Source organism: Archocentrus centrarchus, chromosome 8 (genome assembly GCF_007364275.1).
Source record: "Archocentrus centrarchus isolate MPI-CPG fArcCen1 chromosome 8, fArcCen1, whole genome shotgun sequence".
Lineage (NCBI taxonomy): Eukaryota > Metazoa > Chordata > Actinopteri > Cichliformes > Cichlidae > Archocentrus > Archocentrus centrarchus.
This window is the reverse complement of record NC_044353.1, coordinates 21,125,635-21,150,110: the sequence shown is the minus strand read 5'-3', so window position 1 is coordinate 21,150,110 and position 24,476 is coordinate 21,125,635. Positions and strand designations below refer to the sequence as shown.

Genomic DNA, 24,476 nt, shown 5'->3' with positions numbered 1-24,476 from the left:
AGATTTTGAGCAGTGTTTGGGGTCGTTGTCTTGTTGAAGTATCCAGCCCCGGCACAATTTCAACTTTGTCACTGATTCTTGAACATTGTTCTCAAGAATCTGCTTTTATTGACTGGAATCCATGCGACCCTCAACTTTAACAAGATTCCCAGTACCTGCACTCGCCCCACAGCCCCACAGCATGATGGAACCGCCACCAAATTTTACTGTGGTTACTAAGTGTTTGTCTTGGAATGCTGTGTTCTGCATACCGCCTCTTGTTATGTCCAAATTACTCAATTTTAGTTTCATCAGTGCACAGCACCTTATTCTAAATTTAAGCTGGCTTGTCCAAATGTGCTCAAGCAACTCTGTTTGTGGCATGTGTGCAGAAAAGGCTTCTTCTGCATTACTCTCCCATACAGCCTCTCCTTGTGCAAAGTGCACTGAATAGTTGAACGATGCACAGTGACACCATCTGCAGCAAGATGATGTTGTAGGTCTTTGGAGCTACTCTGTGGGTTGACTATGACTGTTCTCACCATCCTTCACCTCTGCCTATCTCAGATTTTTCTTGGCCTGCCACTTCGGGCCTTAACTATAACTGTGCCTGTGGTCTTCCATTTCCTCACTATGTTCCTCACAGTGGAAACTGACAGCTTAAATCTCTGAGAGAGCTTTTTGGATCCTTCCCCTAAACCGTGATGTTGAACAATCTTTGTTTTCAGGTCATTTGAGAGTTGTTTTGAGGCTCCCATGTTGCCACTCTTCAGAGAAGATGCAAAGAGGAGAAACACTTGCAATTGGCCATCTTAACCCTTTCTCATAATTGGATTCACCTGTGTATGTAGGTCAAGGGTCAATGAGCTTACAAAACAAATTTTGTGTTCCAATAATTAGTGCTAAAGGTACTCAAATCAATAAAACAACAAGTGCACCTGTCTAATTTTGTTTAAATAATTATTGCACACTTTCTGTAAATCCTATGAACTTCATTTCACTTCTCAAGTATCACTGTGTTTGTCTGCTATATGATATATTTAACTGAAATTGCTGATCTGAACAACCAATGATTTATAAAGAAAAATCTTGAAAATTATCAGGGGGTGCCCAAACTGATGATCATAATCCCCTACTTATAAAGAATGCTGGAAAAAATAAGGCTGTAACTGGTGTTTTACAGATGTGGAACAATATCATTTCCATCCACTTCAAAGATGAGTTTTGCACAAAAGAGTGGAGACGGACATTCACTATGGATTTTGAGGGGAAGTACAAGCGGGTAAGTAAAACGTGTTTTGGAGATTTCACTTTGGGCTTTTTTTTTTGGTTAAAATAAAACAGACTTATGTGACTGTGTTTTTAGGAATCTGCCCTGGATCAAATTGAATACTACTGCACCAGTATGGAGGACCTTAGTGGTTCCCATCCACATGTTGCAGCCAGTATCGAAAGGTGTGCTCTTGAGGCTGTTACATCTTTGTGCCAGGTTTGAAGACTTTTACTTGCATTAGTGTTTAGTAATATTTGGCATATTTAAGAACAATCCCAATGTAAATCCATAATTAAAAATGTTTTTTTTTTATGTTGAAATAAATGTGTGGTTCTTAGGTTAGTCAGTGGGTTTGGGTTAGTTAGTTAGGTTCACTGTGTCAAAACATATTTCACCGTGTTTTATAATATGTTTCCCACATCATGTGCAGAACAAGAATGAGGGTAAACTCTTTGAGAGGTTCAAGATAAACTGGAAATTTGGGAAACTCATCTCTGCTATTATCCAAAAATCTTGGCCAAGGGATCATCAAGGAAAATATCACCAAAATGAAGAAGTTGTCCTTCAGCACCTTCTGTCCTGGACAGCTGCCAAAGACATTTTTCAGCTACACGGTATCTCCTAAGAAAAATACAGGACCATTAAAATTGAAAAACACAGAATAAATGCCATGATATTTAATTTATGAAAGCACAGTAAGAATTTAATGATTGAGTTATTGAAATAATTGCTGTGGTTTAGGAAAAAAAAACTGACATGTAAATTTTGTCACTGCAGGAGCAGATGAAAAGCTGATTGAGAAACTCACTCAAGATGCCAAGGATAGAATTGCAATAGGCATATCCTCATTTATAGCCATTAAAAATCAACTGGTCCACGGAAACATTAAGATCCAATTGCTCAAGATCATTTTGGAAAGACGGGGTGCCTTCTTAGAACTGCTGAAGATCGGTAAAAACAGTACATTTGGCATCAAAGATGTCTTAAGAGTTATATTCAAAATTTAATAGTGTACACTGACCTAACAGTAATCATAATATTGAGATGTTTGTGTTTTTTGCCTTGATATTAACAGACTGCCTCTCTGAGAATGGACAATACAAGGATAATGACAAAATGAAGAGACTGTTGCAGTGCAGAGATGATGAAGTAAAAGCCGTGTATCATGAAAAGGAGCTTGTAGATGTCCTCTTAACTAAGAGCCACCAACTTGAGGAACACATGACAGGTATGTTGACTGACTCAGTGCATTTATTCAGTTTGATTTGGACCACAATGTTGCAACAATATCATAACATGCGTATTAATTTCAATAATAGTTAATGTTGCTGACCTGGAAGAGAAACAACAAGTCAACATTATGACCACGCCCTTGGACCATTTCATGGAGGTTCATCAGTTTGACCAGATGCCCTCCCCAGTGGCTGGTGTTGTCACCTATTTCAATCTGGATGAACAAATCAGAAACATGGCAGAGGATTTATACACCTTCAGAGACAGTCTTGTCTTCAAAACGTGTTGGGACAAACGAGCCAAAAACTTGGCCACTGAAGAAATGGAAGAGGATCCTCAGGAGCACGGGGTAGTGGACATTATGGCAACACTAGAAATGATACACGATGACATTTTCATAGATTGCTATTCTGATTACAAAGATATCTACATTCGCCTGAAAGATGGCACTATAAGGCTTGAAGAAGTTAACCAGTTTTTTAGAGCTTTCAAGGGCAAATATGAAGATCTTGCAAAAGACCTGGACATCATGTGCAGAATTGATAAATCAAGGGACAAACAATGGATCCATAGCAGGGTTCAACAGATCGAGCAGTATCATGAGCTTCATCTAGCTGTGGCATCAGCTGAAATAATCATGAAGGTCAAAGAGACACTTGGTCTTCAAGGTGACTTCAGAGTTCTGAAGACACTCACAGAAGTTGTAAGTGGCTTTGTGTATTAAAAGTCATCAGTCTAAAAAACATGAGCATTCAATACTTGTAATTAAAGTACATTTTCATTTGTGACTCCCTGTGAACACTGCCTCTGCTCATACTTCCATGGTTAGAAGTTAACTGTAGTTTTTACTGTTTTTTTTCCCCTCTCAGAGTCATGCAGGCTTTCAGAAAGAGCAGCTCAATCGGATTGACAATGACTTGATGCAGGCAAAGATGGTTCTGGTGGACATCACAGAGTCTCGCAGACTGTGTCTGCAGGAACTGGGACTAAGGGGACACTTTGTGAAATGGGTGAAGGATGCCCTTGAAGGTAAGTGTAGTTATTATTTAGTCACTTTATCCATGCATGAATTTTGTTGCAACCACATATTCATTACAGAGGTGGGGTCTATCTGAGCTGACACTGAGCAAGGGTAGGGGTAAACTCCAGAGAGATCACCGTCCTGTCACAGGGCCTAGCACAATACCTTTTTTCCAACAACACAGTGCCTTTGCACAATCTAGAATATATTCTGCACATATCCACTGAAAAATATGGATGCTGGCATGGTACCACAAAATTGGAGCTACAGTTGAAATGTAGGCTGATTCTAAAAACCCACCAAGGCAAATCTAGCTGTGCAACACCAAGGTTACCAGCATTGCATTGCAGGAACCAGATATGCAAGTTAGCCAACCATGTAGACTCACACTTACATCTGTGCCAATTTAAAATCACCAGTTAACCTTCCATGCATATCTATGGAATGTGGGAGGAAGCTGGAACACCCACAGAAAATTCATACAGGCACTGGCAGAGCATACAAACTCAACATAGAAAAGCCCCAGCTGACCATCAGTTTAAAATCCAGAGCAGTTCTGCTATGAAGCAATGTTGCTAATCACTACCCTATTTTTGTTTATCCAAATTTATTTTGTAGATATCAATGAGTTGAAAGTGTTTGTTGACCTGGCTTCCATCTCTGCGGGAGAGAATGACATGGATGTGGATCGTGTCGCTTGCTTCCACGATGCTGTTCTTGGCTACTCTTCAGTGCTTTATGACCTCAAACCAGATTCTGGTTTTAGCAACTTCAGAGAAGTGCTCAAGAAGCTCTGGAGGGCTTTGGACAATGACAGCAATCTACCCAAAAAACTGGTAAGAGGATGCCTCTGAACACTTTTAGCAAAAATATAATCAGGATTGCCATAAAATAATCACATTTCAGTCTTTGATCTGATTGTTAGTATCATACAGCGGGGTTACGGAGGTTAACACCTACCTTATGAAACAGAAATTGGAACACAGCACAATTAATAAGAGTATCTTCTCTTATAGCGGGACAGTGCACGTCATTTGGAGTGGTTGAAGACTGTGAAGGACAGTCATGGGTCCGTGGAACTGTCATCTCTCTCCTTAGCATCAACCATCAATAACAAGGGTATCTACCTGATCAGTGCACAAAATGTGAAAAAGGTAAATGAAGCAGTTAAACTTGATTGCATCCCTAGATCAATACAGATATTATTTCTGAGACAAAGAATCTACAAAATTATGCACGAGAGTGTATTTTTTTCTTGATCTAGTTGAGTCTTGACACTGCCCTGAGGCTGCAGATTCCAGAGGAGCATGATGAGGGTCAGCAGATGCGCTGCTATTCCCTTGAGGACCTGAGGGAGCTGCAGAACAAACTCATGCTCATGTCTGGAAAAGGGGATCAAGGGCAATGTGAAGTTGATTACTTTGCAGAGGTATATTGAAAAAGTTTCCTTTTTGCTATTGTTAGATCTAAAGGAGTTCAGATCCTTTCACATTTGACATTTTTTTGTATATTTTATTTTAAATCAAATGATCTATATCATAAAGACTCAATATTGCTCAATAATCCATAATGTCAAAAACTAGGATAGCTAGATGGTGTAGACCTGTGCAAATAAAGTCCTACAATTTATACTGCACGTCAAGATAAGAACCATGTCCAAATAATACAAACAACTCTATAGACTTATATAATAAAAATGTGGTGATGTATAACTGAATGCTTTTATAAAAAGAATTGCTGTTTACTTGGCAATATGCAATAAATGTATGCACCTATATGCAGTTTATATAATCACAGACTTGTTTGCTTGTTGTTTGACAGTGAAATTGAACACAATTAGAGTTTATTCAGCATAACTTTGTGTGCTTACTGAACATATAAAGCTGACTCCAAGTTTATTTCTGTTTTTCAGGTTTTTTCAAATGTTCAAAGACTAGCTGAGGCATTCATTGCTCTTTACACTGCTGGGAATCCACTGTTCAGGCACTGGGAAGTGCAAATAAACTGCTGTTTAAAAAGTCAGGCACCCAGTATTTTGATGGATTTCAACTTGGACAGTGTTCTCAGTGTCACTGTGGAAGGCAGCATAGAAGAGCAGCTTCCTGAACTTTGCAGGAAAATGGAGAAATGTCTTGATTACTGGATGGATTTTGTGGACAAACAGAGATCCCAACATTACTATCTTAACTACTACACAGCTGAACAGATTGTCTACCTTTGCAGCAAGCTGACTTTGCAAAATGTGACTAATGTAGAGGACCAGGTTCTCATGATGCTCTCTTTCATCAAGCCAAACTGTACTTCCTCAGATTTGAGGGAAGTTTGGCATGCACTTCAGTACGAAATCCTCAAACAACCACAAGAGCAAAATGAGGACATTGAGTTTCAGACCTTTGTTGTGGTGCCAAGCAAGGGAGAAGACCCAGACTTGACCGGTGAATTGGATCCTCTGGCAAGTCTTGTGGAACATGCAAAGGGTTTACCAAAATTTGATCAGATATGGAATGCTTATATGAAAGACATGAGGAATTTTCTCCCCAGCATTCTTGATATGAAAAATCTTGGAAGACTGTTGGATATACTGGCCAACAAACACAATGAGAGTCAGGAAGAAGACATTTCTGATGATGACACTCTGAATTTCATACACAGACAGCTACCCAGAGGTCTGGCCACTGGAAACCCAAACCTCATTGTTTGCCCACATAATGACGTGTTGACATCTTGCATCTCCATTTACATGAACAGTGAAAACGAGATACTTCCCACCTATGATGAAGTCCTCCTTTGCAACTCCACAACACCATACGAACAGGTGGAGCTTTTCCTCAGACGCTGTCTCAGTACAGGCTACAGAGGACAGAAGATATACTGTTTATTGTATGGGGATCTCCTCCCTTATGATGTGAGCTCTAAAGCTGAGAACTTTTTTCAGCGAATTAAAATGCAGAGTAGGAAGGATTACAGACTTGTTATCATTTGCAGCTCAGAAAGAGAACATGCGTACCTTCCGTCAGCCTTCAGCCAGTACAGATTGCACATGGTTCCAAAGGAGCTTTTGGCAAGAATCCAGAGTTACCTCCAAAAACACTATGCTGTCCCAGCAGATCAGTGCAGCGCTGCAGCTGCATTTAAAGACAGACTCTGCGTTGGTGTCATCTCAGCTAAAAGGGCTGGCGTTGGTATGTATACAAGTATTTTCAAATATTACTGACTGGATAAAATTTTGTTTTTCAAAATTTGCACCCTACATTTGACCTTTGTAATTGCAGGAAAATCACTTTACATCAGGAGGCTGTATGAAAAACTGAAGCGCTCAACCAAAAAATCATCAGTGATGAAATGCATTCGCCTGATTGAACCTAATGTTGATGAGAATGTCATCCTTCAATCACTGTTGGATGCCCCTAGAAAGAAAGAACTGACAGTGTTCCATTTTGACATTACATCTTCGGTAAGGGTCAATCAGTGGATTGTTTAATGTAATAAACTGTAACCTTTTCAATGTTTTCACAGTGTACACAAAAGGTTAAATGATTGTTTCTTTTGAAAAGGTGCAGAAAGGCCTTCATGAATTCCTGTTCAAGTTGCTGATTTTGCGCTATTTGATGGACTCTGAGGGAAAGATGTGGAAGTGCAGTAACAAGCAGCTGTACCTTGTAGAGATTTTGGAGCCCACTGTGAAGTCAGGCAGGAATGTTCCACGGCAGGTAAGAGTTTTTATAACCATAAACACTAATCATTTGTTACGTGACTTTTAATTGTTGTTTACCTGGGATTGTATTTTTGTTTTTGTTTTTTTCAGGCAGTAAAAAGCACATTCATAGATGTGTTCCCAAATATTTTCTGCCGGCCACCCAAAGAGGTTCTAATGCTAGAGATGAGGAAGCAAGAAGATCCCACCATTGTGAGCAATGATGACCCACTGATGGATGATGAAGAATTCAGGAGTGAAGCTTTTCAGAGACCATACCAGTATCTCACTCGGTTTCATAACCACATTGATTTAGATGTGTTTACTTATCGGTGTGTTGAGGGGACACACGTCGAATGCCTGCAGATGCTTCTCATGTTTTGCGGCATTACGGATCCATCCTGGGCAGAACTAAGAAATTTTGCATGGTTCCTTAATCTTCAGCTGAAAGACTGTGAGACTTCTGTTTTTTGTGATGTCACTTTCACTGGGGACACACTGAGTGGATTTAAAACCTTTGTGGTAGACTTCATGATTCTGATGGCAAAAGACTTTGCCACTCCATCACTCAGCATTTCTGACCAGAGTCCTGGCAGGCTGCAGATCGATCTGACTGGTGTCACAGATGAAGACTTGGCTCCTTTTCTTATCAGAAAAAGATGGGAAACAGAACCACATCCATACATATTCTTCAATGATGACCATGAGTCCATGACCTTTATAGGTTTCCATCTTCAGCTCAATGAGCAGAATTTTGTCGACGCCATTGACCCAACCTCTGGAAGGGTGATTAAAAAAAATGTCATGACAAGGGCATTGTATGAAGGCCTAAACCTGCAAAGAGTCCCTTTCAACATTGACTTTGATCGCCTTCCAAGAGGAGAGAAAATTGAGCGAATCTGTAATGTTCTTGGTATCCAGTGGCCTCTTGACCCAGATGAAACATATGAGCTCACAACTGACAACATACTGAAGATGCTTGCAATCCACATGCGGTTCAGGTGTGGCATCCCCGTCATTATCATGGGAGAAACCGGGTGTGGTAAGACAAGGCTCATCAAATTCCTTTGTGAACTGCGGAGGAGTGGAGTGGCAACTGAGAACATGAAACTTGTCAAGGTGCATGGAGGGACAACTTCAGAGATGATCTACACCAAAGTGAGAGAGGCGGAAGACATTGCTTCCATCAACAAACTAGACTATGGATTTGACTCCGTTCTGTTTTTTGATGAGGCCAACACTACCGAGGCCATCAGCAGTATTAAGGAGGTTCTCTGTGATAAGACGGTGAAGGGGGAAAGTTTGACACCCCACAGTGGGTTGCAGATTATTGCTGCATGCAACCCTTACCGAAAACACACAGATGAGATGATTCAAAGGTTGGAATCTGCAGGACTCGGGTACCGAGTTCGAGCTGAAGAGACGGATGAAAAGATTGGCTCTATTCCTCTCCGACAGTTGGTGTATAGAGTTCAAGCATTGCCACCAAGCATGATTCCTCTGGTGTGGGACTTTGGACAGTTAAATGACCACACAGAGAAAATATACATCCAGCAGATTGTACAAAGAGTGGCTGAAAACAAAGCAATTGATGAATGTTATCTCAAGTGGATCACTGATGCCCTTTCAGCTTCACAAAAGTACATGCGCGCCAGAAAGGATGAATGCAGCTTCGTCAGCCTGAGAGATGTTGAACGTTGCATGCAAGCTTTCGTTTGGTTCTATGACAACCACGAAATGTTTTTTGCAGAGCTTGAACAATTTGAGAATAATAAAAATGCTGAGAAGGATGAAAGACGTCAAAGATGCCCTGAGAGGCGAGACCCTGTCGTCTGGTCTCTAGTCATGGCCATTGGAGTGTGCTACCATGCCTGTTTAGAAGATAAGGATAAATACAGGCAGAAAATCAGCAAAAGCCTGCCAGCATTGTACAGCCCGTCAAAGGTAATGCAGGAAATCTCACTCATGCAAGATTTGCTTTTGAGTGGTGTGCCAATGGGGGATACAATTGCAAGAAACAGTGCCCTGAAAGAGAATGTCTTCATGATGGTTCTCTGCATTGAACTGAGAATTCCTCTCTTCTTGGTGGGCAAACCAGGAAGTTCAAAATCTCTGTCTAAAACTCTGGTGGCTGATGCAATGCAGGGACAAGCTGCTCATTCTGACCTGTACAAAAAACTCAAACAGATCCATTTGGTGTCCTTCCAGTGTAGCCCTCACTCAACACCAGAAGGTATCATTAATACATTCAAGCAATGCGGACGCTTTCAGGAAGGAAAAAACCTGAATGAGTACATTTCAGTTGTGGTTCTTGATGAGATCGGGCTTGCAGAGGACTCTCCAAAGATGCCCCTGAAAACTCTTCATCCATTGCTGGAGGAGGGATGCATTGATGATGAACCACTACCACACAAAAAGGTTGGATTTATTGGCATCTCCAACTGGGCGCTGGACCCTGCAAAGATGAACAGAGGCATTTTTGTCTCCCGTGGTGACCCTGATGAGAGGGAACTTATTGAAAGTGCCAAAGGCATCTGCTGCTCTGACGCAGTGGTTTTGGAGAAGGTCAGGGATTTCTTCCAACCCTTTGCACGGGCCTACTTGAACATCTGCCGCAAACAAGGGAAAGGGTTTTTTGGCCTACGTGACTACTACAGCTTGATAAAGATGATCTTTGCAGTGGCCAAGGCTTCTCAGCGGAAGCCCACACCAGAAGAAACCGTCAAAGCAGTGCTGAGAAATTTCAGTGGCAAGGATAATGTAAATCCAGTCACTGTTTTCACGAAGAGACTGCAGATTTCACCAAACCTGGAGAACATCAGTGCCATTGAGTTTGTGAGAGAAAACATTCATGCAGTTGGACAAGAAGAAGAATGTCGATACCTCCTGGTGCTAACTAAAAACTATGCAGCCCTGCAGATTCTGCAGCAATCCTTTTTTTCAGAAAGTGGTCAACCAGAAATAATCTTTGGTTCCAGCTTCCCAAAAGACCAAGAGTATACCCAAATCTGTCGCAACATCAACAGAGTAAAGATATGCATGGAAACAGGTCAAACAGTTGTGCTCTTAAACCTGCAGAACCTCTATGAAAGTCTCTATGATGCTCTCAACCAATACTATGTCTGCTTGGGAGGGCAGAAATATGTGGATCTTGGACTGGGAACCCATCGTGTAAAATGCAGGGTGCACAAAGACTTCCGGTTAATCGTTATTGAGGAAAGAGAAGTGGTCTACAAACAGTTCCCAATACCTCTCATTAACAGGCTGGAGAAACACTACCTGGACATCCAGACTGTCCTGAAAACTGAGCAGAAGAGAATGGTGGAGGAACTGGAGAAATGGGTTCTGCATTTTGTAACTCCCAACACTCAACATGCAGCAGCGGCTCAGACATACAAGTACCAACCCCCAGACGTGTTCATTGGCTACCACTCAGACACGTGTGCTTCTGTGGTTCTTCAAGTAATAGAGAACCAGAAGGACAGTTTGGAAATCTCAGATTCTGAGAGGAGAATGCTTGATGAGGCTAAACTCATACTGCTCAAATGTGCCACACCAGACTCAGTGGTGCGGTTGGATTGTACAGGCCTTCCAAAAATGGAGAGTGAATATCTGGCCAAGATCTACTTCGAAGAGCAGAATAACAGCTGTTTGGCCGACTACATACTTGCTCACACAAGGCAGGAAGTCCATTGCTGCTCCTTCTTCACAGAGGTAACTAAAGCTGTCATGCCAGTTTCATATATATTATATATTCTGTTGTAAGTGGTTAGATGGTCTAAATGTCATTTTAAACTATAGGTGACAACATTCTCCCGACTTTTGACTGCTTTTGACTTGGAACCACTGGAGAGAATGTTGCATAGTGTTGAGCTTCTCTCACTCCAGCAGTTTGACACAGAGCACTCCTTCTTGAAGAAGATCAGGTTTGTTTTTCTACTAGGGAATATATCATTTTACACGGGTTAAGTGAAGTTTCCCAAATCGTGTTTATTCACAAAGTAACTTACAAGGTAAACTGTCATGGAAGTAAAGTTGTGAAGACAAATATTATACTTGTAAGCACTGTTATATTCATTAGTACAGTAGACTGTACTGTGGTAGACTGTTGCTGTGGTATCTAGTAACGTAAGCATACAATTAATTAATGAGACAGAGCTCACTGTTATGGAATTTATCGCTTATTGCAGTTGTTCTAAAGCTAACCGAACATTTTGGCATTTGTATGTTTAGAATATGTTTATAAGTAAATATTGCATGAGTGTGACTGTGATCTTGAAATGTGTTCACAGTGTAAAGATCATATCCTTGTTTTCTTGTAGGAACTTCCTCACAGCTGAAAAGAAAAGCAGCAGCACAGGGCCCTGCAACAAGGTCCTCATCATCCAGAGTGATTTTGATGAAGCCAATCACAGCACTAACCTCATTGCGTCTGCAAAGTAGGTCCAGCACTTCCTCTTAGTAGGGTTTTACCTGCTTTGAGGTTTCACCATATTAACCGTTGTTCATTTCCAGGTATTCATCGATTAATGAAATCAATAAGATAACCCAGGAGAACACGGGTAGCAAGGTGTTTGTGTACTTCATCACCAGACTGCCAAGAATGGAAGGAGGGACCTCTTATATTGGGTTTCATGGAGGTAAGACTAACACAACTTGAATTATATTTTTTATCATGTTGTTTAAAGAATGGCCAATAATCTGAGACGTGTTAATATTCACAGGCCCCTGGAGATCAGTTCATATTGATGACCTCAGGCGTTCAAAAGACATTGTTTCAGACATCAAAACTTTGCAAAACATGACAATCAGTGAAATGTTTGAAACAAAGATGCAAAAGGCGGAAGGTTAGTTAATGATAAGGCAGTTATAGAAAATTGTGCTACTTTCTATATATATTTTCTTCACTTTACAGTATTTTGTATTAAATTACAAAACTTCTTTTCAAGCCATGGAGACCGATGACATGTACACTGAGACTGAACAGGAGGAAACTGAGCAGGAGGATCAGGTAAGTCTAGACATGTTTGCATGGTCTGCACATTGTTGTATTACAACAATGACATGTTATTTTATTTAGGATTACTCTTGACAACTAGATTTCAGTCAGTGTGTTCTTCTGCAGGGCCAGGAAAGCATTGTGGACACCACAGCGCTGCTGAGGAGCTGTGTGCAGAGTGCAGTCGGCATGCTCAGGGACCAGGTGGAAAATGGCCTTCGGAGTACTCAGAGAGTTGAGATCCTTCTGACACTCCTGAGTGACAGTGATGAAGTAACAGGTACCAACAAACTTATTTTTCAATAGTTTTTTGTTACAGCAGTTGCAGTGCTCATTATTCTATCTGACTTTGTTAGGTGAATTTCTGCAAACGTTGAAGAGGCATCTTCACTCACTGTTGGTGACTCACGATGGCAACCCCTTCTCATCCATCAAGAGCAACTGGGTCCTTAAGGAGGCCTCAAATATTGATGCTTTGCAAGAAGGAGGCACCTTTAGGTAAGTGCTCCAATCCTCCATGAAATGCAATAAAACATTTTTTTTACCCATTGATATTCCTATTTATTTGACAACCACTGTTAACTTCTTTTTTTTCTCCATTCACTTCAGGCACACCTTATGGAAACGTGTTCAAGCTGTGGTTGTCCCCCTCTTGGCGCATCTCGTTTCACTCATAGACCGCGACCAAAACATGGACCTCCTGCTTGATGCCAACTGTGGTGAATCTGTAAAGAGGCTGTGGTTAGATATCTTTGGCAATGAAAAGCTGCTGGAAATTTCACACCTAACACTAGACCACATGTAGGTGTTGTTAATAATGCACATTTTATTAAAGAAACCATTTTATTGTAGCTAAAACTGTTAGATGTGCTGTTCACTTTGCATTTTTGAACTGCCTACAGCTCTGAGACAAGAACAATGCTTGTACAGAACTACATTGCACAAGATAAGAACATGAGCTGCAGCATGCCCTTCAGCTGGAGGATTAAGGACTACCTGGAGGAACTCTGGGTTCATGTACTTCAACATGAAGGTAGTGGCTTGTTATTGCCATAGTAATTCATTTAGTGATGTGCTTTTTTTTGGTTTTTCATAAAATTCGTATGTCTGCCAGGGCACACTCAAAAAGAGTTTGTTGAGTTCTTTTGGAAGACGCCCCTTGGGCGCTACATAGCGAAAGCAGATCCAGAGATGCAGGCAGAGTTTTTCCACCGTTACCTTCAGGATTTCATCTCTATGACAATGAATGTCACTTCTCATGAAGAGCTTCAGGTAGTTTTTTTTTTTTTTTGTTGTTGTTGTTCTATTTGATTCTGGTCAGATGGTGTGTGGCAGTACATACTAATGCACATTATTTATTCTTGTAGCTCCTGTGTGGTGCCTTGAATTCTTGTGTCAGTGAACTGCGATTGCAGCTCAATGACACTGAAACGGTGACATCTCTTCCATGGGTCCACGCTGCATATCATGAGTTCAAAAACCGCCTACAGAACCTCTCCAGAGTGATGTCCATTGCACCTCAGCTGATCCAGCACCTCCTGATTCATCCTAATGCAAAAGATGGGGTTGAACTGGTAAGCCTCAATTTATTTATTTATTTTGCAGTTTTAGTGGCCTTTCATGTATATTGGTCATGTTGCCCTGTCTCCAAGGTACTCGATGTGTATGCTGGCTTTGCATGTGTGGAGTATCTGGAGCCCGTAGACTTGAAAACAGATGCCCAAAGACAAGCATGGCTCAGGCAGGTGAAAAAAATCCAGGTTCCTATTGAGTTAATCTGCTCAGAGGACAGCGTGAGACGTTATGGAGAGAGAAGCAAGATGATCGTCAGGAGAGTCCAGTAAGTCAAGCTTAAGTAAAAATATTCAAACGGTTCAGAGACTGAGGTTTTTAGATTGTCTTTAGATAGCTGTATTGAAATGAAAGGTTATTTGTTGTGTGTCTTTGCTTTTAGAGCTGGATGGAATCGGATATTTTCTCTGTCTCTGTTTGTGGAACACATGTTGCTGGGAATAGAGGAACTGGAGAGAAAACTGGCTCCTTTAGTTTTGGAGAACACCGTGAGGCTTGGCCAGGTGTGTCTGGGTTCTTTGTATTAACAAACCTTTTTCACAATACACATCATTTGTCCATCCATAAAATACATTACCACTGCTCTCCCTTCAAGATACTGGAAAAAAACTCAGACCTCAAAACTCAGGAGCCGTTTGAGGCCGTAATTCATCTGCTCAAAACCTGCAAAGAAGGAGCCATCGAACGCATCTTCAGGTAAACATTAATCTTTATACAGTACCAGTCAAAAGTTTTGACACACCTTCTAATTCAGTGGTTTTTCATTATTTAAATATTGTCTGCATTGTAGATTAATACTAAAGTCATCCAAACTGTGAAGAAATACATATGGAATTGTTTACTAAACAAAAAAGTGTTAAACAAACCAAAATATGTTTTATATTTTAGATTCTTCAAAGTAGCACCTCTTACTTAGATGACAGTTTTGCACATCTTGGCATTTTCTCAGTCAGCGTTATGAGGTAATCACCTGGAATGGCTTTCAGTAACAGCTGTCCTTGTCAAGAGTTCATTTCATGAATTTCTTGCCCTCTTAATGTGTTTGAGACCATCAGTTGTGTTGTGAAGAGGTAGAGTTGGTATTCAGTGAACAGTCCTATATTCACTGTAATCTCTATTATGGCAAGAACTACTCAACTAAGTAAAGAATCATTACTTTAAGAAATGAAGGTCAGTCAGTCTGAAAAATGTCAAGAACTTTGAAAGTGTCCTCAAGTGCAGTCACAAAGACCATCAAACATTATGATGAAACTGGCTCTCACCAGGACCGCCCCAAGAAAGGAAGACCAAGAGTTTCCTCTGTTGCACAGGATAAGTTTATCAGAGTTACCAGCCTCAGAAACTGCAAGTTAACAGCACCCCAGATAAGAGCCCACCTAAATGCTTCATAGAGTTCAAGAAGCTTAACGTCAGCTGTTCAGAGAAGACTGAATCTGGACTTGGTGGTCGAATTGCTGCAAAGACGCCACTTCTAAGGAAGTGGGGGTGCTTTGCTGGTGACATTGTTTGCGATTTATTCAAAATTCAAGGCATGATTATCTACTTAACCAGCATGGCTACTACAGCATTCTGCAGTGACATGCCATCCCATCTGGTTCGAGCTTAGTGGGACCATCATTTGTTTTTCAACAGGACAATGACCCCAAACACACCTCCAGGCTATGCAAGGGCTATTTGACCAAGAAAGAGGATGATGGAGTGTTACATCAGATGACCTGGCCTCCACAATCACCTGATCTAAATTGAGATGGTTGGGGATGAGTTGGACCGCAGAGTGAAGGCAAAGCAGCCAACAAGTGCTCGGCACCTCTGGGAACTCCTTCAAGACTGCTGGAAAACCATTTCAGGCGATTACCTCATGAAGCTGACTGAGAGAATGCCAAGAGTGTGCAAAGCTGTAATCAAAGCAAACTGTGCCGACTCTGGAGAATCTAAAATCTAAAACACATTTTGGTTTGTTTAACACCTTTAAGTTTGCTACACGATTCCTTATGTGTTCCTTCATAGTCTGGATGAACTCAGTATTAATTTAAAATGTTGGGGAAAAAAAAAGAAAAAGATTGGGCACACGTTCTCACTCAAACATTTGACTGGTACTGTATCTGTTGCATCTCTCTTACTATACTGCTTCTGGAAATATTTAGCATTGTATTTGGTTCCCTTTAGACAATTATAGAAGGTATGTAAGAAATTCATTTAAAGTTAAATGCCCCAAATTTGCATACCTTTTCTTCGCTGGGATGGCCAAGATTATGAGATTAAAATATTTATAAGAAACATTTTAACTTAAATGCTTTCAAACTAGTTTATACTAATTAATACTGACCTGTTTTAGGAAGGTGATGGAATGGTCTTAGAATATAGAAAGAAGCACTGTAGGAGGAGGACTGTCTATTTTATTTTTTTTATATTTTGTACATTTTGGAGGGATTTTGTGTCTATTGTAGCTTTAAATTTGTAGGAGCTCCTGCAATTGTAGAATTGCAGGAGCCTTGTAATCCCCAGTTGAACCATGGCTCTTCAATTGCATCTTTTTATCCAGGTTTGGTCTTAAACTGTGCCCAGTGTGCATGGGAGACCCCCAGGATCCTCTCTGCCTGCCATGTGATCACATCTACTGTGTAGCCTGTATCAAAGCGTGGTTGGGTCCAGGACAGATGTATTGTCCCCTCTGCATGCATCCAGTTAGTGAAGACTTTCCCATGGTTCCTTCAGATGATATAAGGTTGGTAACTATATGTTACCAAGACTCCTGCATAATGAGCCAAGATATGATTCATATCTTTCCACACAACACAAAATCTTTTGATCTGCCTTTTGCTGCTGTTTTATGTTGCATCTTGATACCTTGTCTCTGAGGAAATCTGTTTTGTGATATTTTTAAGACATCTGTGTAACTGCTGTAAATCTTGTTTTGTGTAGGAGTCTCATCAAGCAGCATGCCCAGTTCAGGAACCAGTGCAATGCCTTCTTCATAGACCTGGTGTCTACTGTGTGTTTCAAGGACAACTCTCCACCCTGCTCAGCTGTCATTCTTCATTTGCTGTCATTTCTCATGGTGGAGGCCAACGCTGTTCCAATTCTCAGAGGTATTCTATTACTATCTTCCCACCCTGCTTAAATGTCTATATGCACACATCCATGTATGATTGTACAAGAAAGTTTTGTTAGTTCTAAATATTCTTATATTTATTTTTCCCCAGTTAATCGGCAGATTTTGACAAAGGCACTCTCTCCGTTTGATGACTCTGTGGATAAAAATCCAGTGGTGCGGTCAGTAGTGCTCAAACTGCTTCTGAAGTATAGGTAAGGTGTTTTTTTTTCCCCCCTCGGTTATCGCATTGGGCCTATTTATGTCTGTGCGGTGCAGTTTCTCATTTTTGTTTAACCTTCACTGTTTTTGAAGCTTTGATGAAGTTAAAGGTTACCTGCAGCAGCATCTTACAGCAGTTGAGCAGAGCAACATCTTGGATGAGATGGACAAAACTGAACTCTACACCTTGTACATTAACTGCTTTGAGGTATGTGCTGATGCAAAAGCTGTGTTTGGATTTCAGTATTTTTCATTCAATTTTTTGCATTTTTTTTTTTTTTAATTCGCTTTTCATTTTTCTAGGATTCCATGTTTGAGAGGATGCAGTTCAGGTCCACTGCAGATCAGCAGGCATGTCTGCAGGACGAATGTGGCTTTTTCACTGATTTCCTGCGGTCACGTGATCAGCGTTCTGAAACAATTACCATAGAGTATCTGCAGCAGGTGGCCAGAGTGCGGATGGACCTCAATATGGCAGTGAGCATGGTTGTGGAAAAACTGAGAGCACCAGGTGTGTAATTTAAATGCAGTACACATTCTTTGTCATACTCCTGCTGTGTGCCAGAAATATGTTCCTTTTATTAAAAGATCATTCATTTTATTTTGTCTCATACCAGGCTCCCAGGAAGTTGGCCAAAGTGGAACCACAGCTTTCCTGAAGAGTGTGATGGACTTGTGTAGGCTGAGTAGAAATGATTGGTATCGTGTCTATTTGATCCGTAAGATCTGCAGCCAGTATGGAGTAGAGTTTGTCAAGAAGCTCCTCAAAGTGGATCAGATGACTTGGATCTTTCCTCGGGAGGTTCTGCAAAAGGTTCAGTTGTAATCAGTTTAACTTTCACTATTAGTTGCAAAATAAAGGCAAACTTTGATGCGAAAAGCCACATTAGCAGTAATTAATAATTTTCTTTTTACCTTCTCAGGATGAAGAAGCTGCACCGATGGACCAGTATCTTGTGTGTGGGGAGGATTACAAGACCATCAGAGATGCTGTTGCAAAAGTAGTTATGGAAGCCAAAGTTGATGGACTGGACGAAGCTTGTGAGGTAATGTTTCATTAATTTCTTGATGGAAATTAAGGATCAGGAATCTGAATTTATATGCCTAATGATGTCGGTCTTTCACTTTTTCTTTATAGCGGTGCAAATGCCTTCCACAGTGGAAAACAGTTTATTTCCTTTTAGCGCTGTACAGAGAAGTCACGACTCTCTACAGAGAAACCAATGCTACCTTCCATCCCAAGCCTGAGGTAGGCTCTCTAATCAAGATGGGCTGAATCAAATATAATCATCTTACTTTATTTCATGTTATATTTCTCATTTTTGTCTCCATTCAGTGTTTGCATAATTGTGTGTGTTTTTTTTTTTTTTTTTTTTTTTTTTTGGACCAATAGCAAATAAAGGCCCTGGTGGATTACATCCAGACATCAAAATTCCTCACCAGCCCACAGCTGAAGGCCTTTGCCGAGTCTCTGGTGACCAACAAGATCGGGCCGTTGGCTCTTCACTGCGGAGTCTCTGGTGCACAGTGTGTGTCGGTGGACTTAACTGTTCACTTAGCTGCTGTCTTGCTCTGTGGAAACCAGGGGATCTTGGCTCCACTCCAGCAGCTAGCAATGACACCTGCAAACATGCAGGTACGTACAATAGGTGTTGTGATAGAAACCTGGGTCTAATTTTTTTAAATAAGTGTAATGCATTTATCTGTTGATACAGGCAGCTTTCTTGCCCACCATGCCAGAGGACATGTTAGCTGTGGCGCAGCAAGCTCTGGGTCCCTTGCAGTGGTACTGTAAGTATTTAATGAAAAAAAACTCTAATACGATGCTATGAGGTGACATGCCAAACAACTTTTTTGTATTTTTTTTTTATCCTTTTAACACAGATTGTCCAAATGGTCACCCCTGTACCATTGGTGAGGTATGTTATGTTCATTTGGTTTCATAATACACTTTTAAAGAGTCTTGTTTTTGTACTCGCATTCTTCTCATACTTAAATTAGTCTTATATTTCCCTGTTTCTTCTCCTCTAGTGCGGCCAGCCCATGCAAATAAGTCATTGTTTAGACTGTGGCGCTGTGATTGGAGGAAATGACCACAGGCCCGTGGCAGGATTTCGTCCTGTGCAACTGCAGTAAGTAGCCTAAAAAAATGAAGAGAAAGAGTAAAATAGCAAAATAAAAAATATTTCTCAGTATTTGTTTGTTCATTGTCTGCTGACAGGGGTGACCGGACTCAAACCGGCCATGTCCTCGGCGACCCCAGACGTAGAGACAATCCAGACATGCTGGACACCAAGAGCATTTCCCCCGTCCCCTTCACCGTTATTCGCATGCTCACTCACATGGCCATGCTGCTTGGTGCTTGCAACCAACCACAGGTATCGTGAACTAAACTGTGCTGCTTTTCACTGTTTTCCATTGGACCACAAGTAATCCAAGTAATCTCAATAGCTTAATGATATAAACCTCTGATTATCTATTTGCAATAAGAAAGGTGGGCACTCATCCATGTTTTCTTTGTTTTGTTTCTAGGCTATTTCTGCCATTATCAAACCTCCAGTTCGAGATGTGGGGGCATTTCTGCTTGCTCACCTGAGAAAAGACATGAAACACCTCATCAGCAGTCTGGGTAAGGGGACAGACGACACAATCAGCACTGTCCACCTGGTCATCAACAGCCTCCTGGAGCCACACCAGCAGCAAAGATGTAAGTAAAAGCTTACAAATAGACTAATATTGCAGTGGTCTACAAATATTCCATTACAATGAAGTCTCGTGTGAATAATAGCAGAAACATAATGGTGCCAAAACTCAAATTATCTGACTCTTATTTTGTTGTCTCCACTGTAACCTGGAAGAAAATTACACAAGAGAAGTGAGAAAGGGTGCCCTCTAGAGGGCATAAATTTGAGCTTTTAAGGTATATGATGTAACTTTAATTTGTTCGAGCCAAAATATGGGATTTCTGGGTCAGGGTTATCCATTGGTATCTGTAGCTTTGTAAACAGACTTAGAATATTCAATATTTTACACTTGTAAAAAAAGGTTTTAAATGATTCTTTCAGGGCCTGTTCCATATAACAATCTTCTCTCCACCAAAGAAGCAAGAAGTGGTTGGGAAATTGAAATGAGCGCTGCCATTATCACACCACAGCTGAAGGTACTAAAACTTTTACTGTTTTTTTTCCCCGCAGAAGGAGACATTCAGGGACTAATTCTGCCTCGTATGTTTAAACAAGATGTATGCATAACACCCCCCCTTCTGTAACCTCCTCTTCCACAGCACTTGGATAGACAGCTAAAGGAAGTGAACGCATTCATCCGGGCTGACTCTCGCATCTCTGCCAGTCCAATCATGAAGCTCATATTTGGAGATCCTCAGCTCTTCTTGGCTTTACTTCCTCCAAAATCTTTGATCCATATTTCTGCTGTGTGGAGCTGCAGGGAGAAAGTGTCTCTGTTGAGCCTCACCCACATCGTGGAGCAAAATGATGGCAAAGACACCCTGCCTGTCCTCTGGAGATTTCTCCATAGGGTGAGAAAATGAGTACCAATTCCAGTTTTGAAGAGAGAGGGAAAAAAAATCCTCTGTCATACCTCTAGCCGGTTTTATGAAGGTACTCCTCAGACATGGTGTCATAGGCGTGTTATGGTTCGTTCAAACATCGCTGCTTTGGTTGCAATCCGTTCCAAAGCTTTTAGTCAACAACAATCACGGTGAAACAGCACAATTTCTGTCTTTTTTAATTTTTTGTAAATGTGGAATTTGTTTATGTAATATTTCCATAAATCTTTTTCTTTTTTTTTGCTTAAAAAAGACTACAATGAAAAAAAAAAAAACACATAAACATATACAAGTAAGCCGCTATTACAAGACAGAGTAACACAACCATTTTCAAAATGAATTGTCTCACGTTTATTCAGTTCCTGAAGAGCACAAAACAGGAATTTGTCTTAACACAGTACTGCTATTATTATTATTTCTGATTATTTATTCATTTTTAGGAAGCAGAGGTTCGACTGGTGAAGCACCTTCCTGAAATCCTTGCACTCCAGAGGGATCTAGTCAAGAAGTTTCTAAACACTGCTGACCTAACGTATGGCACCATTGCTGAATTTCTCAACAGTCAGAAAGCAGGTATTGACTTCACTGACTACACCAGTGCTTCTCAGCCTTTTCAATTACGTGACTCATGCACAAGAGATACAAAGTTCCATGTAACTCCTAATTACCTCTTTTCTCGGAAATGTCATTGTTAAATAGCTGGCAACGTGCAATTCAAAGACCTGCCTGCCAAGGAGTAAGTTGTTTTAACCTGGAAGGAGACAATGATTGATTATTCATAAAGAGGAAAATCTCTTCCACACGTGGCCACCAGTGATGTTGATGTCTTAATGTTTTGTACCCAGTGAACTGCAGGTCTTAAGTGTAGTTGACATCTTTAAACTAGGGGTAAACTATTTGGTTTCTTCTTGTATGCAGTTTCACTCAAAGCCTGGTACGGAAAACACATCAGAATCTTCTTGGCAACCTGGAATCAGCTCAGAGTCTCACTGGCAACCAATGGTAAGCATCCACCAGTGCTTTTATACTAACGCTGACCTGTCCAACTTTATGTTCTAACATCATTTCAAATGTTTTCAGGTGAGATTAAGATCCCGGCTGAGTTCTGCCAGAATGATCTGGACCTCAACAGTGACTTCAAGGTGCTTTTGCCACGGCGACAAGGCCCAGGCCTGTGCTCCACAGCTCTTGTCAGCTACCTAATTGCTCTACACAATGACATGGTATACTGTGTAGACAAGCACACTGGAGAGGAGACCAGGTGGGGGCGCTCATGCCACATTTTTCTCCCTTATGTAGGTTTGGCTGTGAGAAGACTGTGTCTGAACTTCTGCACTTCATACTACATGTTTGACAAAATTATCAGATATAGATAGATTGGAAAGCATTTGAAGACAAAAAATAGTGTTGTAGTAGTATAATCCCATGGTATAGAGACACTGGCTTCTGGGTAAACTTTCTATTTATTCCTTTCTCAGCTACAAAGTAAGCCCTGTAGATCTGACTGACCTGCATGTGATTCGTTACGAGCTGGAGAGGGATGTGATGCCGCTGGTTCTGTCCAACACCCAGTACAGCATCGAGCGGGGCCAGGAGACCCTTCATGAGTATGACTTGCCCAAGATACAGCAGCAGATCATCTCACGCTTCCTGCTGGGCAAGCCTCTCATCACTCTCGATGTGAGCGAATGAGAATCGGGAGCTGCCGAAAATTCAAATAAATACAAAATAATACCGAAAATACAAATGTTTGTTCTTCATCCGCAGGGCATTCCTACACTAGTGAACAGACACGACCGCAACTACGAGATTATCCTCAAGGACATAAAAGAAAAAGTCAAGCAAGTAAGTAGCGTGCGGGGATTTATCATTCATTTATCACGCCTCACAAGTTGTGTTTACTGTACATATTGCTGCTGATAACAGCCATTATGATGGGTGCCAACAGGAGCCTCTTCAGACGCTCACCCTCTTTGCTGTGGCTGGAGAGCTGCACTCCTACAGCGAGGTGTGTGAAGCTTTATCAATGCTGGAAGTGGCCCTTGGGTTCCTTGCCATGACTGGGGGAGAGCCTCACATGCAGCTGTCCTGCTACCTGGAGGAGGTGCTGCAGATGGGAAACCAGATGGCTCAGCATATCCTCAAGGTCGGCCTGTTTGAGACATTGGTTATTTTATCCTGTAGTGCTTTCTCTCACTTTCACAGAACTACTGTCTGGTTACTGTTTATACAAAGATATACCAAATGTGCTTTAAGAGTAACTTCTTTTGTTACTAGTTAGGAGCACTGAATTTAAAATGGTAAGATCTTAATTGGTTTATGTTTATTGTGCCTAATGTTCTCCTTGTTTTGTCCACAGGCATTTGGCATGTGTTACCTCAAACACTGTGTGGCACTATGGCAGCTGCTATCCTCACTTAAATCAGAAAATATGCTGCGCCTCAAGAGGGTAAGCATTGCAAAATGCTACCAGTATACTAATAAATGTCTCACTAAATATTATTATGCCTATACATGTATTTTTTCTGTGTTCATCAGGATCCATTTGTAGGAGTTTCAGAGATGTACAAACAGGCCCTGGGTGAGGATGAGCACAGGCTGCTCACTGGTTTCTTCTCTAAGACAAGTGCTGACACATTCCTCTTGGAGATGCATGAGTTCCTGGTGCTATTTCTCAAAAAACCTGATGCAACTGATACTTACAAGCCTGACTGGAGGTATAAATTAATATTTATTATATAATTTGCACAATTTAAAAAACTGAAATCAAGTCTTAAAATCATTCCCAGGTCTGATAATGTAGAGAAATTATAGCAATTGGAAGTTTACTTCCAGTAGCTATAATTGGGGCTAGCCACATAATATTTGGGTAGCTGTGGCTCAGAGGGTACAGAGGGTTGTCTACCAATTGGAAGGTCAGTGGATCAGTCCTTCGACATGTGGACTGGAGGAACTTGTGGTCCACCAGTCCACATGTCAAAGTAGCCTTGGGCAAGATACTGAACTCTGAGCCCCTGAGCCCCCCCCCCCCCCCTAGTTAGGCTTTTAAAAATGATAGTGGTTAAAAAAAAAATGGCAGATTTGATTTAAATTGCTTGTTTCATCTTTTAAAGCTTGAAAATCACGCTGGAGTCTTACATCGAGCGCAAAGACATGGACATTCCCCCCGATGTGGAGCTCTTCCCGGAGGAGATCCTCCTGTCTCATTATGTCGAAGCCTGGAAGTTCATCGTCACCTTCAAGCAGGAGCGTGGACAGAGACAATGAGCACAAAATAGAAGTTTTTTTTTTTTCTGCCATTTACATGTGATGTCATGAATCCATCGGATGAAGTTTACATGTTGAAATGACAGTATTCATGTATAATGTAATTACACATATACAGATAAGATGTGCCTTTTTAAGAGCACTAATGCTGAGCTCCATAGTGGCAGAATAAGTGTTGTTAATGTGAACTTTTTTCGCCTTATGATCTGTTCTTGTATCACTTTGTACTTTCTTTGACATTGTCTCTGCAGTTGAGTCTGTTTGCTTGCACTTCTTTCATAATGTGAATTTAAAAAAAAACAAAAAAAACCCCAAAATTTTCTCAGGTAAAAATGTGGATTAAATCTGGGAAGGTAGAATCAAACTGACCTTAATCACTACCAGGAATAAGGCATCTTTTTACATTGCTTAATTCATTGGTCACTTCTTGTCATTTACATTTCTGTTTTTATTTTGTGTTTGCTTATTTTGTGATTTTTTGCTTTATGTGCAAAACATCGACTTACCTTTCTTCCAGTTCCAAGCTTGCTGTCATACATTCCAATTATTTTTTTAATTCA

The 24,476-nt window shown here is 40.9% G+C and overlaps 1 protein-coding gene across 1 annotated transcript in view; it reads left to right on the top strand.

The window, feature by feature from the left end:
• Window positions 1-24,216, top strand: part of rnf213a (ring finger protein 213a) — a 34,426-nt gene extending 10,210 nt beyond the window's left edge. The window contains exons 15-67 of the mRNA XM_030735280.1: window positions 1,163-1,261; window positions 1,346-1,468; window positions 1,683-1,866; window positions 2,030-2,203; window positions 2,328-2,480; window positions 2,572-3,188; window positions 3,355-3,514; window positions 4,125-4,342; window positions 4,523-4,660; window positions 4,771-4,935; window positions 5,419-6,688; window positions 6,779-6,960; window positions 7,061-7,216; window positions 7,312-10,914; window positions 11,002-11,126; window positions 11,523-11,639; window positions 11,716-11,840; window positions 11,925-12,047; window positions 12,150-12,211; window positions 12,326-12,479; window positions 12,556-12,697; window positions 12,809-13,000; window positions 13,102-13,232; window positions 13,314-13,471; window positions 13,567-13,773; window positions 13,852-14,039; window positions 14,154-14,274; window positions 14,367-14,467; window positions 16,314-16,496; window positions 16,694-16,860; window positions 16,975-17,077; window positions 17,178-17,292; window positions 17,388-17,595; window positions 17,702-17,898; window positions 18,008-18,130; window positions 18,223-18,333; window positions 18,478-18,720; window positions 18,800-18,875; window positions 18,969-19,003; window positions 19,116-19,216; window positions 19,306-19,462; window positions 19,617-19,791; window positions 20,150-20,244; window positions 20,368-20,619; window positions 21,090-21,222; window positions 21,568-21,651; window positions 21,730-21,910; window positions 22,128-22,329; window positions 22,417-22,494; window positions 22,598-22,795; window positions 23,009-23,098; window positions 23,188-23,366; window positions 23,763-24,216. Of these exons, the coding sequence (XP_030591140.1) occupies window positions 1,163-1,261; window positions 1,346-1,468; window positions 1,683-1,866; window positions 2,030-2,203; window positions 2,328-2,480; window positions 2,572-3,188; window positions 3,355-3,514; window positions 4,125-4,342; window positions 4,523-4,660; window positions 4,771-4,935; window positions 5,419-6,688; window positions 6,779-6,960; window positions 7,061-7,216; window positions 7,312-10,914; window positions 11,002-11,126; window positions 11,523-11,639; window positions 11,716-11,840; window positions 11,925-12,047; window positions 12,150-12,211; window positions 12,326-12,479; window positions 12,556-12,697; window positions 12,809-13,000; window positions 13,102-13,232; window positions 13,314-13,471; window positions 13,567-13,773; window positions 13,852-14,039; window positions 14,154-14,274; window positions 14,367-14,467; window positions 16,314-16,496; window positions 16,694-16,860; window positions 16,975-17,077; window positions 17,178-17,292; window positions 17,388-17,595; window positions 17,702-17,898; window positions 18,008-18,130; window positions 18,223-18,333; window positions 18,478-18,720; window positions 18,800-18,875; window positions 18,969-19,003; window positions 19,116-19,216; window positions 19,306-19,462; window positions 19,617-19,791; window positions 20,150-20,244; window positions 20,368-20,619; window positions 21,090-21,222; window positions 21,568-21,651; window positions 21,730-21,910; window positions 22,128-22,329; window positions 22,417-22,494; window positions 22,598-22,795; window positions 23,009-23,098; window positions 23,188-23,366; window positions 23,763-23,916 (12,828 nt within the window). The 3' untranslated portion in view covers window positions 23,917-24,216. The remainder of the gene's footprint in view (window positions 1-1,162; window positions 1,262-1,345; window positions 1,469-1,682; window positions 1,867-2,029; window positions 2,204-2,327; window positions 2,481-2,571; window positions 3,189-3,354; window positions 3,515-4,124; window positions 4,343-4,522; window positions 4,661-4,770; window positions 4,936-5,418; window positions 6,689-6,778; window positions 6,961-7,060; window positions 7,217-7,311; window positions 10,915-11,001; window positions 11,127-11,522; window positions 11,640-11,715; window positions 11,841-11,924; window positions 12,048-12,149; window positions 12,212-12,325; window positions 12,480-12,555; window positions 12,698-12,808; window positions 13,001-13,101; window positions 13,233-13,313; window positions 13,472-13,566; window positions 13,774-13,851; window positions 14,040-14,153; window positions 14,275-14,366; window positions 14,468-16,313; window positions 16,497-16,693; window positions 16,861-16,974; window positions 17,078-17,177; window positions 17,293-17,387; window positions 17,596-17,701; window positions 17,899-18,007; window positions 18,131-18,222; window positions 18,334-18,477; window positions 18,721-18,799; window positions 18,876-18,968; window positions 19,004-19,115; window positions 19,217-19,305; window positions 19,463-19,616; window positions 19,792-20,149; window positions 20,245-20,367; window positions 20,620-21,089; window positions 21,223-21,567; window positions 21,652-21,729; window positions 21,911-22,127; window positions 22,330-22,416; window positions 22,495-22,597; window positions 22,796-23,008; window positions 23,099-23,187; window positions 23,367-23,762) is intronic.
• The last annotated feature ends 260 nt before the right edge of the window (window positions 24,217-24,476 follow it).